This window comes from Botryllus schlosseri, chromosome 1 (assembly GCF_051294905.1).
Source record: "Botryllus schlosseri isolate E-star chromosome 1, Bs_hap1, whole genome shotgun sequence".
NCBI classification, from domain to species: Eukaryota; Metazoa; Chordata; class Ascidiacea; order Stolidobranchia; family Styelidae; genus Botryllus; species Botryllus schlosseri.
In genome coordinates this window covers 32,975,882-32,992,210 of record NC_137236.1, presented here as the reverse complement: position 1 = coordinate 32,992,210, position 16,329 = coordinate 32,975,882, and the positions used below count along the sequence as shown (strand labels likewise).

At 42.3% G+C, this 16,329-nt stretch overlaps 1 protein-coding gene across 1 annotated transcript in view; it reads right to left on the bottom strand.

Annotated features, from left to right (window-relative positions):
• LOC145439176 (protein NLRC5-like) overlaps positions 1 to 14,272 on the bottom strand; it is a 43,571-nt gene extending 29,299 nt beyond the window's left edge. Inside the window, exon 1 of the mRNA XM_080316671.1 lies at positions 13,986 to 14,272. Within this exon, the coding sequence (XP_080172797.1) occupies positions 13,986 to 14,094 (109 nt within the window). The 5' untranslated portion in view covers positions 14,095 to 14,272. The remainder of the gene's footprint in view (positions 1 to 13,985) is intronic.
• Positions 14,273 to 16,329: the final 2,057 nt, after the last annotated feature.

Below are 16,329 nucleotides of genomic sequence, written 5' to 3'. Positions count from 1 at the left end.
GTGCCACCCCCGGTTTCTCGGCACCGTGCGACCGCACCCATAAGAGCCCCACCCACCTCACGACCGATCTACTATACTACTTCCGATAACGATATTAGAGAGGAACTGTATAACAAAAATGTTGTATTTGTTCGTCGGATCTCATAGAAATCGAATGGTGATACAGTACCGAGTCGATCCGTTTCGATCTGTTTCGCGTCAACAATCTTTCCTACCGTGGTCAACATCGGGTTCATGCTCTTTCGTACCAGGACATATAACCCGCCGCCTTTAAGATGTTTCAATTGTAATCGGTATGGTCACAGATCGAAATTTTGCCGAAGTGCTCACAGATGTACCAAGTGTGGAGATCGTCATAATTACAAAGATTGTACTAATAAACCTAGCTGCGTCAACTGTGGTGAACTTCATTCTGCGGGCTACGGTGGTTGTAAGCGATACAGACGGGAAAGTCAGATCAACGCGCTAGCAGCTAATCAAGGAATCAATTATTGGGAAGCCAGAAAACAGATCATGCAAAACTCGACACCTCCTGATGTAAGGTCGTATAACGAATTCCCAGTCTTGGCACCTTCGCCGACATATATTCATCCACAAGTGAACATTCCGACACACAGCGCTAACGTAACGCCGGACAGTAACACTTTCGTGTCCCAATTAGGACACACCCAGGTCACGACAACTCCTTCACAATCTAACAGCAATCCAGAACAAATCACAATAGGCACATCAGATTTCTTACTATTTATTGGAGAAGTTATAAAAGCGCATTGATGTGTGTGACGGAAAAGAGACAAACCGACATCGAAGCAATCGTAACACAGTCTGCAAAATCAAAACTGGGCGTTTCCATACTCAACTCTTCCAATGCTGTCGCTGATCAACACGCGAACGAAGTTGACTCCGCAGGTACCGCCGTCACTACTGCAGTAGAAAATACTTCACCCATGAACCTGACACATCGTGAAATCGGCATGGACCTAACGCAACAAGACTTTACCCACCAAAATTCGAAAAGTTGAAAATCATGCAATGGAACTGCCGCGGGATTTACCGAAAATTGAACGAGCTGAAAAACATGTTTTAGACATGCAAGCGAAACCAGATCTGATTGCCCTGCAGGAGACGCATCTTATCACTAAATATTCACCAAAATTCACGGATACACTCTATTAAGAAAAGATCGAATCATACACGGCGGTGGCATATGCTTTCTTTTTAAAAACTGTATACCTTACGTTGAATTACCAATAGAACCGTTAAGCCCAATGGCGACACAAGCGCTCAACATCCAAGGTCTAACAATCATGAACGTTCATATCCCTCCGAATAGGAACATCTCTCGTTCGTTGATGCATAGATGCTTTACCTACCTCGGCCTCAAATTTATATTGGTCGGGGATTTCAATGCCCACCATCCTCTCTGGGGAAGCAACTCTATGAACACGTGTGGAAGACATCTCCATTACTTCATCGATATGAACGATATGGTCGTGTTAAACACGACGTCGCCAACTAGAATAGACCTATCTCTTCCGAACCCTGGTCGCACCTCAGTATTGAATATAGTCATAACCTTAAAATGCCTGGCGGCGAAAGTAACTACCGTAGTCACGGAAAATCTTTTTGGCAGCGACCATTACGTGATCTTGAGTCATCTTGATCACGCGATCAGCGTTGCAGATAATTTCCACAGGTCCTGGTCGCCGAAGAAAGCAAATTGGGACAATTTTAGTCAAATGTGTGAACAAATGTTGATCTCCGAAAGAGAAGAGCCCCCGACTTCGATTGAAGCACTTTCGCGATCCATAATAGCAGCAGCAAACGCTAGCATCCCGCTAACCAAACCCTTCAGAAAACCAAGCGTTCCCTGGTGGAACTCGGAGTGTTGTAAAGCAGTCAGGCTAAAACGGGCAGCGTTCCTTAAAATGAATCGTACATTCGTTATTCACGATGTCGTCAACTTCAAAATTCGCCGCGCCGCCACTAGAAAGACCATCCAAATCGCCAAAAGAAACTATTGGCAGTCGTTTTGGAGCTCACTCGATCGAACCGCTAGTGTGTGTATCAAAGATCTGGCACGTTATTCGAGCGATGGTAGGAAATCGGACTTGGAACAACATCAACTCCCTCAAATGCGGTCGTGATGTAGCTACTGACAGGAAACAAATAGCTAACGAGCTTGCTACTCACTTTGCCTCAGTTAGTGGAAATCGACATTTGGAAGAGTCGTTTGAGACCAGACGAGCAACGTTCGAATCTGAGAATCTACCATCGATTCTACAAGAAACTACGCATAACAATGAATTTAATTCGCCCTTCACAATGGAGGAACTAATGAGGGTTGTGCGTCAGCGAAAGGGTGCTGCACCCGGAAGGGATTAAATCTGTCACGCAATGATAAAGCATCTTTCTCCACCGTACATGCGTATACTGTTGCAAGCACTGAACAACATTTGGTCTGATGGAGAGTGTCCACCATCATGGGAGCAATCTTTAGTGGTCCCAATACTAAAAAAGGGCAAAATAGCGACCGAAGCAGTCTCGTAAAGACCTATCTTACTTACAAGCGATATGTCCAAAGTTATGGAACGCTTGATATACAATCGTTTATGGTGGTGGCTGGAAACTAACAACCTCCTGCACCCTGCTCAGTGCGGCTCTCGACCCCGCAGATCGACCAGAGACTGCATTATCTCTCTACATGATGAAGTTTATAAGGCCGTTTCGAACAAGAGATATACCCTAGCGCAGGGGTGGGCAAACTACGGCCCGCGAGAGTCATCAGAAACTTGCTAAAAATGCTGATAAAATGCGTACTAAAATGGAATTAATGCAGGGGTCGAGAATAAACTTCATCTTGGTATATTTCACCCCGATAATCCAAAGGCAGGCTGTCAAAGTGAGGGCGAGCACCCATTGGGGGCGTGGAAGCATCTGAAAGGGGGCGCGAGACTGAGCTCAACTGATTTTTTTTTTCGCGCTTTGCGTGACTAACATACAACTCGTCATTCTTGATCAGTATTTAGTCTGAATTTCATATTTAAAATTCTCTCATCCACAATCGTAACCTTCCATGACACCAAACTATCCGTTAGGTTAGCTAGCATCCTGGTTGCGTTTTCTGATATGTCGATAAGAGGGTGGGGGCGCGAAATCTCTTACCAGCTTAAGGGGAGCGTGTCTTAAAACGTTTGAGAACCACTGTTGTAAGGTAAATACTTGCTCTATTACTTTTTATGTTCAATTTCTGGCGCTACATCCCTATCTCAAGTCCCACGCAGTTTGAAAGGTTTCAACTGCTAAACATCACAAATCTTAAACGGACATTAACATAATCCGGATCACCGGTGTCATTCCAGATTGGCCACTCAAGTTTTCATTATAACAGTGTTGTGCTTATAACAACGAAAAGCGTGTGTCTTCGTTCTCTGTATGCGTGGAATTAGGGTATTTATATTTTATCTACACACAGTAGAAGCGTGTTTTAAGGTAACATTGTTATGATGCTGTCAGCATTGTGTGTCCTGGAACTGTACCAAAAGTGGAATTAGTAAATACATGATCAGATCGCTGCTCAGTGCTCACAGAATCAAATTTCAATCCAGTTCTAAGAATCGTGACAACCGACTTTCATCTCTATAGTTTTAGCAAAGTGGTTGTTAAGGATGACCGGCCTATGAAATCTCGCCACTGTTTCTTACGCATGTATGATACCACCAAAGCAATGTTTGGTTTGTTTTAAATAAGCATATATATTATCTCCATGTCATCACTATATAATCAAATACCAATATTGCGTTTTGGTGCATAATCCGAATTTTATAGGTGCGGCCCGCGAATGGATTCATATGTTGAATGCGGCCCGCGACCTCAAAAGTTTGCCCACCCCTGCCCTAGCGGTATTTTTAGATTTGGAACAAGCCTATGACAGGGTATAGCAGCGTGCAATAGTGTATAAACTCCTTAGTCTTGGTATTCGCGGTAGTTCGTTACGTTGGTTGAACTCCTTCCTTAAACATCGTTCATTTCAAGTTAGAATTTCAGATCAGCTGTCTGATACTTTCCATACGACAAATGGCACGCCACAAGGAAGTATTTTAAGCCCAGTTTTGTTTACAATTATGATGAATGATTTACCCGTAGAAGCCACTTGTCATATCAACCTATACGCAGACGATATATGTAGGCCTATTTACGATTCAAACTTGAATGCGTTGGACCTCCAGCAAAATATACAGCACTCCTTGAATAAGGTTGCTAATTGGTGTAAAAAGTGGGGATTGAAAATAAACTTGAGCAAATCGGCTGCCATGCTATTCACGAGACGGCGCAAGCCCGCAAATTTTGAGCTATCTCTCGATGGGTCGCGGATCCCGTTCGAAAGAGAATTCCGGTATCTTGGCATCACGTTTGATTCTAGACTTACCTACCGGCAATACTCCCGTCCAGTAGCTGAAAAATGTAGTAAGCGCCTGAATATCCTACGGTGTCTGCGAGGCATATCCTGGGATGCGTCTAAGTCATGCATGATATTACTTTATAGAGCCATTATTCGCTCCATAATGGAATATGGATTCGAGGCATATTTTATAGCACCGAAGTATGTCTATCAAACCATACAGAAGATACAAAACTCTGCTCTAAGGCTCTGTAGTGGGGCAGTGATTAGCACCCCAACGATCGCGCTACAGACTTTTTGTAACGAATTACCGATACATCTTCGGCACCTGCAAGCATGCGCCGCATACCGGTGCACAATATTGTGCCAACCTAGACACCATTGCTCATCGGTAACACAACACTCCTGGCACGAAATTTTTCCAAACACGGAAAATTTCAAGACATTCAATATGATATCTAATATAGACCCGCGCAGAAACATAAAACTCACCCGAATTGAACCCGCTTCTGTACCCCCATGGATTCCTTTGGAAATTTCAGTAGATCTAAGTCTTGGCTCCAAGACCTTGAACATCGAACACCCCGATGCGATCAGAATTGAGTGCAAGGAGTATATGTCTATCCGCTACAATCATCATTTGGCTATATATACTAACGGTTCAAAAACTGACAAGGGATGCGGTGCCAGCTACTACATCCCAACACTTGGTGCCTCTTTCAATCTTTCCTTGAGTAGTTTACAAAGTGTGTACCCTGCGGAGCTTATCGCCATCAAGGAAAGCCTGTTGTGGGCATGCAGTAACTGTCCATCAAACACAAATATTGCCATTTTTACAGACAGTCAAAGTGCGACCAAAGCCATCGAACAAAGACTCAACGAAGGCAACACGGTTATCGATGACATCATTCAGTGTATTTCTCGCCTCTCGTCTAGCGGCAGCCGCACAACAATTATATGGATCCCGGCTCACAAAGGAATAGTAAACAACGAAGTGGCGAATAGGCTTGCTAAAGATGCAGCGAACATTGTCAACAATGGGATGGAAGAGATTTCGCTGACGCTTAGCGAATGCAAATCCATGATATCAATCTTCTGTCGCACAAAATGGAAAAAGGAGATGCGGGATCGGGAATCGAGCTCCGGATATGTTCGCCTGGTGAATTTGGTCGGTGCAACCTCCCAGCTTCACGAACTGACTCAGCGTGAAAACTCTAGCCTTTTTCGGCTTCAAACAGGTCACTGTCGACTAAATGCACACCTGCACCGAATTGGCCAGCATGACAGTGGTCTCTGTGAACGATGCCACGTGCCCGAAACGTTAGAACACTTCATATTTACATGAACGCTAGCGGGTTGTCCATAATTTGGAAAATCTCAAAATTTATTCGTATCCATGTCTCATTCTATAGATTATAGTTGAAAAACGTCAATAGACCTGCAATAAGCTCACGGGAAAGTCGTTAACATTTGTCTAAATGCATTTGAGAGTAGCTGCCGTAGAGTGGGCGTGTCAGCGACCATAGAACGGCAAGCAGAATAGTAATCACGAAATAACGGCGTTTGATTGGCTGATCTGCTATGCTTCAATGATCACGACGTTGGCGGCTTGTTGATCTGCTGGTCAAGGAGTCGACTAATGGCGGTGATTCTGTAAGCGCATTGTAGATTGGTCCGAAAATAATGATTTAGGATTAATTCAGAACATGTTGAGTTACGAAATACATGATGAACAAAGAACAGCTGCTTCACAATATCTTTGAATACATGACTGGATAGCTTACTGTGAAGGTAACCGTTGTAGCCTGTATGCCTTGATTTCATTCATGGAAAGAGGAAAAATATTGCAAAGGCTCTTGTGCGAGAGGAAAATGAATTTCTAGTTTCAGAGGGGATGTACCATCATTGAATACAAATATAAAACTTGACATCTACACTCTGATCTCATTAGGCTGCTATCGTGGTATATAATTGAATCTTGAATGCTGTAAGGGCTGGATAAATCTGTCATTTATGCTTGGCACTTGTCAGACTACTGCAGCATAATGAATCATACCAGCATGTGCTTTCAAAGTCCTCAATTTGCTTACATTGCCTAGCATGTCCTTAATGAATCTTAGATCATACCGGCTGCATCAAGACTAATGCTTGAATCAAACCAGACATGGACATAAAAAGAATGTATTGAAGCGGTGTGGTAGTTACTCTTGTTCATAAATCCAATGTAAGCCACCTGGTCGGCCCACATATCTTCTGAACATACAGGATTGTGTCCATCTCACATGGTATGCTGCACCAGTTTGGCGATGTCTATTATGCCTTACCTGCACCCAGAAAAACAGGACCACTTGGCGTAATCTCAAACATATCAGATAGGTATTTCTGGGATCTATACTTAGTTCCATAAGTTCACAATCATTCGCTGTATCACCTCTGCCATGCCTGCAAGAGGCTATGGTTGCTCTCTAAACCTATCGGCACCAAGTTTTAACATTAAAACATCAGCGTACAATAATGCGCTCACGGAATCATTGCCGTTGGCGAACTTCTAGAACTAGTAGAAGCACATAATCAGCAAGCCGCTGTGGTAGTGATCATTCAAGCATAGCTGATTAACCAATCAAGAGACGTGATTTCGTGATTACTAGTCTTCTCGCCGTTCTATGGTCGCTGACACGCCCACTCTACGGCAGGTACTTTCAAACGCATTTAGACAAATATTAACGACTTTTCTATGAGCTTATTGCAGGCTCATTGACGTTTTTCATCAATAATCTACAGAATGAGACATGGATACGCAGCTTTTTTGAGATTTTCCAAATTATGGACAACCCTAATGAACGCGTTACCGATCACAAAGAGATTACCTACTCGGTAGGTGTAATCTACAACAACTTCCAACGGACCTTCACGTACTACTGAACAATCCTATAATGGTACATCCAATAATAGATTATGTGATATTGTCCGGAAGGGGAATATAACCCCCAATCAACCCTCCCACTCAGGCCTGGCGCACAAAGCCCTAGTTGCTGAGTGCCATAATATCCCATACCCACCCCACCCACACCCTCAACATCTGAAATGTGCATTGTTCAGTACAATCGGATAATCGCGACACAATGGCCATAAGTTATGGCGCGCCGAGTTACGGGGTGGCGGGGTGGCGCAGCCACCCATGACATAATCATGGGGTGGCGGCCACCCAATACAAAATTCTTAAACGTCCGCCGCCTGTGCTGTCAATTAGCGAGTCTGTGATTATCGCGTAAATGCCAACTATTTACTATTAACCGATACGCGCGCGAATAATTGAATATGCAGTATAAACTAGTGCTTAAAACGCCCCAATAAATTGTAATCCGTGATTAGTAATCATACAATCGAAGCTACCTCGTTTACGACGTCAATTTCGATACGCGTGCTCTGAGAAACACCAGCCCTCTCTACTGGACCAGCGGATTCACGTTCTATTTCTCTCAATTAAATTGTTCCTGCAGACATATTCGTTTACAAAATAATTCTTGACTTGGTTTTGTGATAGTCTTTTTAATTGGAATTGGACCGCGAAATAGGAAAGTGTGTTAATGTATGCCTGCGAATTGAAAGTCATTCCTGCGCAAGGTGCGCATATATTCAATTGCAAACAATTGTCTCGCGATGTCAGACTCGGAACCCCATTGTGCTATATGCAAGTTGAGGAATTACTGATTAGATACACGAGTTCTCGTTTGCTATCATCTCTAGGCTACTAATTCTTGCCTGCTTTATACACTGGTATTCCCTCGAAGACACTTATCAAGTGTTTGATTTGTTATTCTAACTGCGCATTGTGCAGTGCACGGCGTTGAATTATGTTGTCGAATATTGATGCAATAAGAGATCTTCGGTGGCGGAAATTCTGAATTTATTCGATTAGTTCGAGCGGGAACCTTCTATATTCCAACCAACTTCGCTGGTCGGACTCTATCGGGCTCAACCATGTCGCGAATTGAATTTTAAACCATCGGGATTTGCATTTCTATTGATAAGGTTGCGGCATGCGCCCATATTGCTCTTGCTGCAATAACACCTGGATAATTAAAATTGCACCATTTCACGATCAAATTCGACTGGCTGATCGGGACTTACGTATGCCGTAGGCCCCTGGCTAATATTATAACCAGCGCGTTGTCGGTATTAGAACCCTAGGTGCGTAGCCAGTGAGTTACTCATTTTAAACTAGAAATCCAGTCCTTTTGAAATGCCAATTCACTAAAACGTATTATCGATGTTGCGTACTACAAATTTGCGAGGATCATTTATATGCGAAATGGGTCATCGATATCTCATGTGCACTATCGGCTGGGGTTTGATTTAGCGCGTCCGCAAGCAGGCCTACTAACGTCTGCAGAAACACTTTCGCCAAACAGTAACAATCTCTGAGTGTAATATTGTTTGTGTTTATGTATCTTTTTGATTGAAACCTATGCCCGCGTCTGAACGAATTATTGTGCTCGTTGCCATTTGCCACACCTGGGTATTCAGGTATGACTATAGCGCACCCTGTAATTGTAATTATTACAGGTTTGCGGCATGTCTGTAATTTCGTTATCAGAGCAATCTTGCTGGCCGATTGTACGTGTACATTGTACAGTCCGATAAAATTGATCACTACTATGTATTTTGCACAGTAAACTGATGATGATTTCGGAAAACTAACGATTCTTATTAGATATACAAATTCGACCTCATCGTTAGAAACGTAGATTTCATCGCGCGCTCTGAGAACCACCATCTCCTATCGCGATTTGACAACCAAATATCCGTTCTACAAATTATTAAAGTGAATTAAATGCATCGATGAGGGCCGCAAGCCGCGTTTAAAATATTTAGTGAACCTTTTTTCTGATAAATATTCTCGGAGCGCAAGTTGAACAGTGTTTTATTGTGTGTGCCTGCTAGTTGGAATTTATTCTAGTGCCCGTAATATTAATCAAATTAAGCTTTGCGAACGTAAATCGGGAAATGCAGCAATGTTTTAATCAGCAACCAATTGTTGCGATGTGAGCTACTCAGTCAAAACCCATTGCGTTGGCGGTACAAGAATGATGATTACAAACGCGCGCTGCCAATCAGTAATTATCCCTTACCGCCAGCAGGCAAGAATCTTGCCTGTCTTTCGAGCCATACTGCTCAGTCTAGCGACGATCGAATGCCGAGCTTGCGGCATTCAATGACCTAATTTCGAAATCATCTCAGCGGGAGATCGCGTCGCGTTACAACAGGGGTCGCCAACTCAAAATGGGTCGCGGGACACTTTTCAAAATTCCTAGAGGCCGCGGGCCGCATGACTTCAATATCGTGATTAACATAGCCAACGCAGCTTAACAACTACGTATGATAACTCTACGTAAGTACAATGCTGTGCACTCTTACATGGGCGATGGACATAGTCACCACAAAATGAATAATATTTTATTAAGCAAACACAAATACAACAAAAAATATCATGTCATCAATTTCATTATATTTTGAACTATGAGCTGCGCACGATACCAAACACTCTGTAGCAACTAAAACAGGGGTGGGCAACCTTTTTGCTATTCACGGCCGCATTTCGATTACTCATGTAGCCCGCGCCTGCATACCGGTGCATAATGGTGATAAACAAACTGGGGCCAAATATCCACGTCAAACTCACCATGTCCAATTGTCCATTGCTGGTACACTCCGGACAAATCTATTCACTCATATCGGCTTACTATTAGGGCTGGGCACAATGATTCGAGTAATCGAATCTGAATCGAGTATTAATTCTAATGATTCGAGTCGAGTAGTAAAAGAATAATTTTTCGAGTACTGAAAATATACGCTCCTCGCAACTGAAAGTTAATTTACTAACGAGGCTTATAGTTTTGATACTGTTTTCCACTGAGGAAGCCTTGAAACCTTGATTGGCCGTTAGGGCTGTTCAAAAATAACTTTTTTTTTCCGGATTCACGCCATTCACTGATTAAATTGTCAGGTTATCATAACAAAGCCTGCATACCAAATTTGGTTCAATTCTAACAAGTCTAAGCTTCCGCAGAGCAAATTAAATTTTTTAATTTATTACGTGAAATTTAAAAAATAAAATTTCCAATTTTTTTTAACAACCCCATGAAGTTGTTGAGCTGTCTTCAAAGACGATGCAAAACAAATTTGAGTCAATTCCGACCAGTAGAAGCGGAGTTATGTGAGTTTTTCGTTGATTATTCTCGGATTATCCACCAATCAAGGATAATCCGAGGATTATCATCGAAAAACTCACATAACTCCGCTTCTACTGGTCGGAATTGACTCAAATTTGTTTTGCAACGTCTTTGAAGATAGCTCTACAATTTCATGGGGTTGGCAGAAAAATTTGGAATTTTTTTTTTCAATTTTCCATAATAAATTAAAAATTTTAATTGGATCTGCGGAGGCCTTTACTGGTTGGAATCGAGTGAAATTTGGTGAGCAAGGTTTTCTACTGCAACCTGACGATTTAAGAGGTGACCGGCTTGAATCGGGAAAAAAAGTTATTTTTGAACAGCCCTATTGGCCGTGTTGCATCATACCAGATATAGTATAAAGCTACGACATAAAAGCAGCCACGGCATAAAAGGTACATATTTGAACTCCGGCATAGTATATTCTGTTGGGACGTCATAATGAGTGATACTCGATTACTCGACTCGACTCGAAGCATATTACGTGATTCAGAATCGAATCACTCAGGTACTCGATTTTGCCCAGCCCTACTTACTATGGGCACCGAGACCGCGAATATAGTCATGTTATGAAGAGTGACAGGGGCTCGCACTGTAGTCGCGCCAAGCGCGTATATTTTTCATGCTTACGAGTGAATTTCATCATTTAATATTAGTATGGTTTCACATATTACTATCAAATATTCATCCTTTCTCGGCCCGTGGGATCAGATTCACCGATAGAGTTTATGCAGGGGGTGTCTGCAAAAACAAGGAGAAGTTATTAATGCAAGGGTGCATCATTGGGTAGGCCAATTCTTATTAGTCCCATCTGTTGCATGCAGTTATTTCTTGACCTCCCATTAGAATTGTCGTTACAGTGGAAATATATTCGATTCGCCCTAACGCAGGCTACCAAAAAATAATAATAATTCGGTATGAGGAGAACACGATTAAAAATTGGTATTTCTTTATGGGTCGCATCATTTTTCTCCGCTGTTCGCATCTGTACTGTGGGACTCAGATTACAAAGGACACCGCTGTATTAAAATCCGAAAACAACTCGCGTTGAAGCGCGCATAGCGCGAAGAAAATTTCAAGACTAATTCAAACCTCACATTAATTAGCGAGTCAATTCGTAAATTCAATTTGCAAAATATTGACAGCCACCAACACATCCTAGTTGAATTGAGTGTCGACGGCCGCATAATTTTTCTTCTACTGCCGCAGATTGACCGCCCCAGGATTAAAGAATCGATATTGGGGTTAGTTATAGACACGGTACGACGGTAGCCTATTTGCTGGAAAACTATCTACCCGTAAAGCATGGTCTCTTGAAGAGTCCGAAATCTTCTATCAAGCCTCCCGGTCTTTGCATTGGTGGGCCATTGCACGCCAAGGCAATATGCCCATTCATATCAGCAAATTATTCCTCCATAATAGATAATTATATTACCATGCCGAACCGAAGGAATAGTGATATTGGGCACAGTAGAATGGCTTACTTTGAACGACAACAACAATATGTTTAAACTGAAATCAATTTCGGCATTTCGTAATGGTTTTCTGACCGTTCTTTCAAAATTTCCCCAAAGCAGGCCGCGGGCCGCAAAATATGACCAGGCGGGCCGCGTGTTGGTGACCCCTGCGTTACAATGTGCGATTCGATTTGCGTGCACAGACGAATCTCGTTAATTTGCCCTCGTAACACGACTTGTTGAATTGCAACTGAACATTAGCGTCAGAATGGTCATTCCAAAAGGACGGGGTTTTGCGTTATGAAAGGAGGTGGTTTCGACACCCCCTGACTACGCGCCTGCCGCCACCCCATGCAAAAATAAAAGTCGGCGCCTATGGACCATAACAATGACCCGTGGCGACCCTCCGATTGTTCGAACAATGCCGATATTTCAGACTTGGAGAGGGGAATCTAGGTGGATCAGTGCCTGATCATATTTTAATTTATATTTTCAGAATCGGTGTGGCAGTAGCGTTCGATCAAGACCATATTCGGTAAATTCTGCGCTCTGGAAGATAGCTTTTAGATTGCCAGAAATCCTACAGTCGCTTACGCAAAACAATTCTCCACTCCAGCCTCGGCGAAGCGGAACGATGGTGCAAAATCGGTCGTTGCCATTCCATTTTAACATTCTATAGTCATACTATATATTACTAACCTACGGATGGATGCGCATCACGTGATTCACGGTCGAGTGATGCTACATTCGCAGATTTGTCGTCGCTTCATAGCACGAAACGGCAAGGTAATTGCTAATCCCATAGATGACGACCCGAGCGCTCAAATTTAATAAAGCTGATCTTTTTTGGAAGCTACAGTCGCGCTAATTCTGATAATATAAAGATGTTCATACTTTGAGGGGTATTTCGACAGGGTTCCATTGCCCTGATCAGATTTTGATGTATATTATCAGAATCAGCGCGACTGTAGCTTTCGAATGATATCAACGTTAATAAATTTGAGCGCTCGGGTCGTCATCTATGGGATTAGCAATTACGTTGCCGTTTCGTGCCATGAAGCGACACCAAATCTGCGACTGTAGCATCACCCGACCGTGAATACGTGTGCGCGCAGCGTGCGAGAGTGGAGCTTATGCATAAGTTCGTCGAATCGAGAAGACTCGCTTTATCCTACGATCTACTCAACCCTAATATTGTTTCTGGTAATCGTGTTATTTGTCGACTGCAATGGCCATTTACACCAGGCCGATTTATTTTATTTTTGATTCCGTAACCGCCGACTTGTATCACGGCACACTTATAGGCTTTTGTAAGACACCGCTTATACAGATGAGATGGCGAGGAGGAGCCTAGACAAACCTCCGAAACTTGTGTAAGAATTCTGGAGTTGACCTCAGTCGGACTCGAACCCACTACCCATTGGTGTTGTAGCTGTGGATTATGCCACTACGCTATCTCGCCACCTACTCAACCCTAATGAATTGATATCTTGGTGAATTTGTGGTATCGGGCTTATCGAACGCCTTGAAATCTTGCACCGTGTGTTGATTGATCAGAGAGAAGCAGACATGGCGGCGCCTGTATGAGAATGCTGTTCTCAGATCCATATTGTTTTTGTCCTTATCGACGAGAATTGGCTTTGATATGACATTGCTGTTGTTAAAATACAATCATTAAATAAAATTTATTCATCGTATATGGGCGAATAATGTATGATTCAATAATCCAGCCCGCCAAGAACTTAATTTTCCTATATCCGGCCCGCCGACTGGAGAAGTTGCCCGCCTCTGGCTTAAGCGAGCGCGTTAAAAAGCTGTCGTTGGTCGTATGTGGCCCGCAGATTTGACAACGCCTGCCTTTCGGAGCCTGATGCGAATGTGTAATTTGATTACCTTGCACTTTATGCGGTCGATCCATGTTAGGTATTCCTGCTGTAACATTGGATCGGGTGTTTTCATGTTTAACAATCATAACTCCGTGATTGATTGTACCAACAGCCATATTGGAGTATGTGTCACCTTGGTTGGGATCACGTACAGAGTTGTCATCCGTACTCTTTGAGAGCGTAGATGTAGATGCTTGTGGAGATTCTGTAAGTTATTGGGAAATGATTACTAATATACAATGTATCACAGAATGAACCGCAGTACGTGATTAAACTCGTGAGGTTATATTTAAAGGACATGTATGAGTAATGCTGACCATTATAATGTTGAAAGTAAATATCAGCTTGGCGCGTTAACATCGCGAACAAGAGCGAATACGTTTATTACCCTGGACCAACGTTTCCACCCATTTTGACGAGTCTGTGCACACTCACCAACTCACTGCGCAGACTCTCGGACAACAGTGCGTAACGACTAAAAAAAAGTCATCACTTCGGATTTTTTGTGCGCTTAGATTTTCTGTGCTCAGAAACCGTGTCAGCACTGCACATTTGCGCACGTGCGTAACTTGGATATAACATTGCCCAGTACCGTGTGTATTTTATGGATAAAAAGATCGCACTCATGTTCTATTATATTAGTATAACTTTCCGCGAATCAATATTTATTTAGTATCCTGGCCGTCATTGCTTATGGAGTAATCGACCTCATATGAATCACATGGATTTTGCTTTATTATGAACGAAGGAATTTTGTCATAGATTCATGGTGCTTATAAAAATAGAGGTATTTTGCATCACAAGCTAATTAATTCCACCAACAAAGCAATCCACTTGATTAATTTAATACAAGACTATGATATTCACAATATTATGCCGATTGTCAGTAATCAGTAGGGTCATTTTTACATGACCTTAACAAAATCAATAATATGACTATATTTTTTGGAAAATATGACTTTACATGAAATTTGTGTATTTTTACAAGCGAACAACGTCACTCACGGAACTAAAGAGTAAAACATACGCAACATAAAAGTACTAAACATAATTTTTTGAAACCACTGTTGTAGTACAGTTTCATGTAGTGTGGAATGTCAGAGTCTTTGTAGTTACGATTTGGACGTAACAATGACTTTAGTAAGGAAAATAAGCGCTCCACATAAGCTGATGTGGGTTGACGAAATATGACTTTATATGACTTTATGCCTTTCTTAATATACATCATAGGGATGCGGTATTTGCGATAAAATTGATTTCACGACTTACTGATGCATAGAAAAAAAATATGACTTCAATGACTTTAAATGGCCCTAGTAATCAGATACTCTTGAAGCATACGACCACCAGCATACGAATGTGGTGAATATAATATAAAGACTATATACACCAGTGGTTTCCAACCTTTTTCGTTGTCGGATCCAAATTTAGAATTTCAGAGTACGGTCGGGGCCGCACGAATACCAGGGTAATGAAACGGACCCAAAATAGTCATCAAAATATGAAAATTGGCATTGTTCCGATCAATCGCTTGACGCCATTGGCCATTGTTATGGACATTGTGCTGTTGCACTCCAATTGTTCAGAACAATCGACCTTTGGTTGCTATTTTAGAGTAGTTTTATTGCCCTGGCGAGATTTCAATTTGTATTTTTGGAATCAGTGCGACACTAGCTTTCGATAAAGACCGGATCAAATTATGCGGGCGCTTGGGTTGTGAGCTATAGGACTACCAATTATGCTGCTTTCGGGGCGATTTGGTGAGTCAGCTTTTATCGCCTAGACGCGCATAGCGCGATATCGGTCAATATGATCTGGAATTGCATATGTATTGCCATCAATTTTTATCATCTATCTGCTCACGCAATCAGTTGTACAGGTAGAGCCGAGGGAGGTGTGTTTGAAAAGGTAGGGTCCCTCAATAATAACTAAACATCTTCGGGCTTATACCCGTTTGCAGGAACGTAACACCACTTCGTCAGTCCCCCCCCCAAAAAAAAATTCATAAACTTGGGTCTTGGGCCCGATGCGCGAACATTTTCAATTATTCATGATGAAATCGGTCAATATGATGGGGAATTGCATATATATTGCTATCAGTTTCTTGTCCTCGCTGCTAGCGTAATCAGATTTACCGGTAGAGCAGAGTAAGGTGTCTTGGAAACTGTAGGGCCCATTAGTATGATTCCAACATGTTATTTCGTGACCTCCTGTCTGCTATATCATAAAATATAAAATCGCCCAAACGTATGTAGGCTTCCAAACTAAGAGACGCACACCATTTCAAATTGGTATTTCTTCACTGGAATATAATTTTTTCCTGTGGGATGGTATTTGTCTCGTGAGGTTCA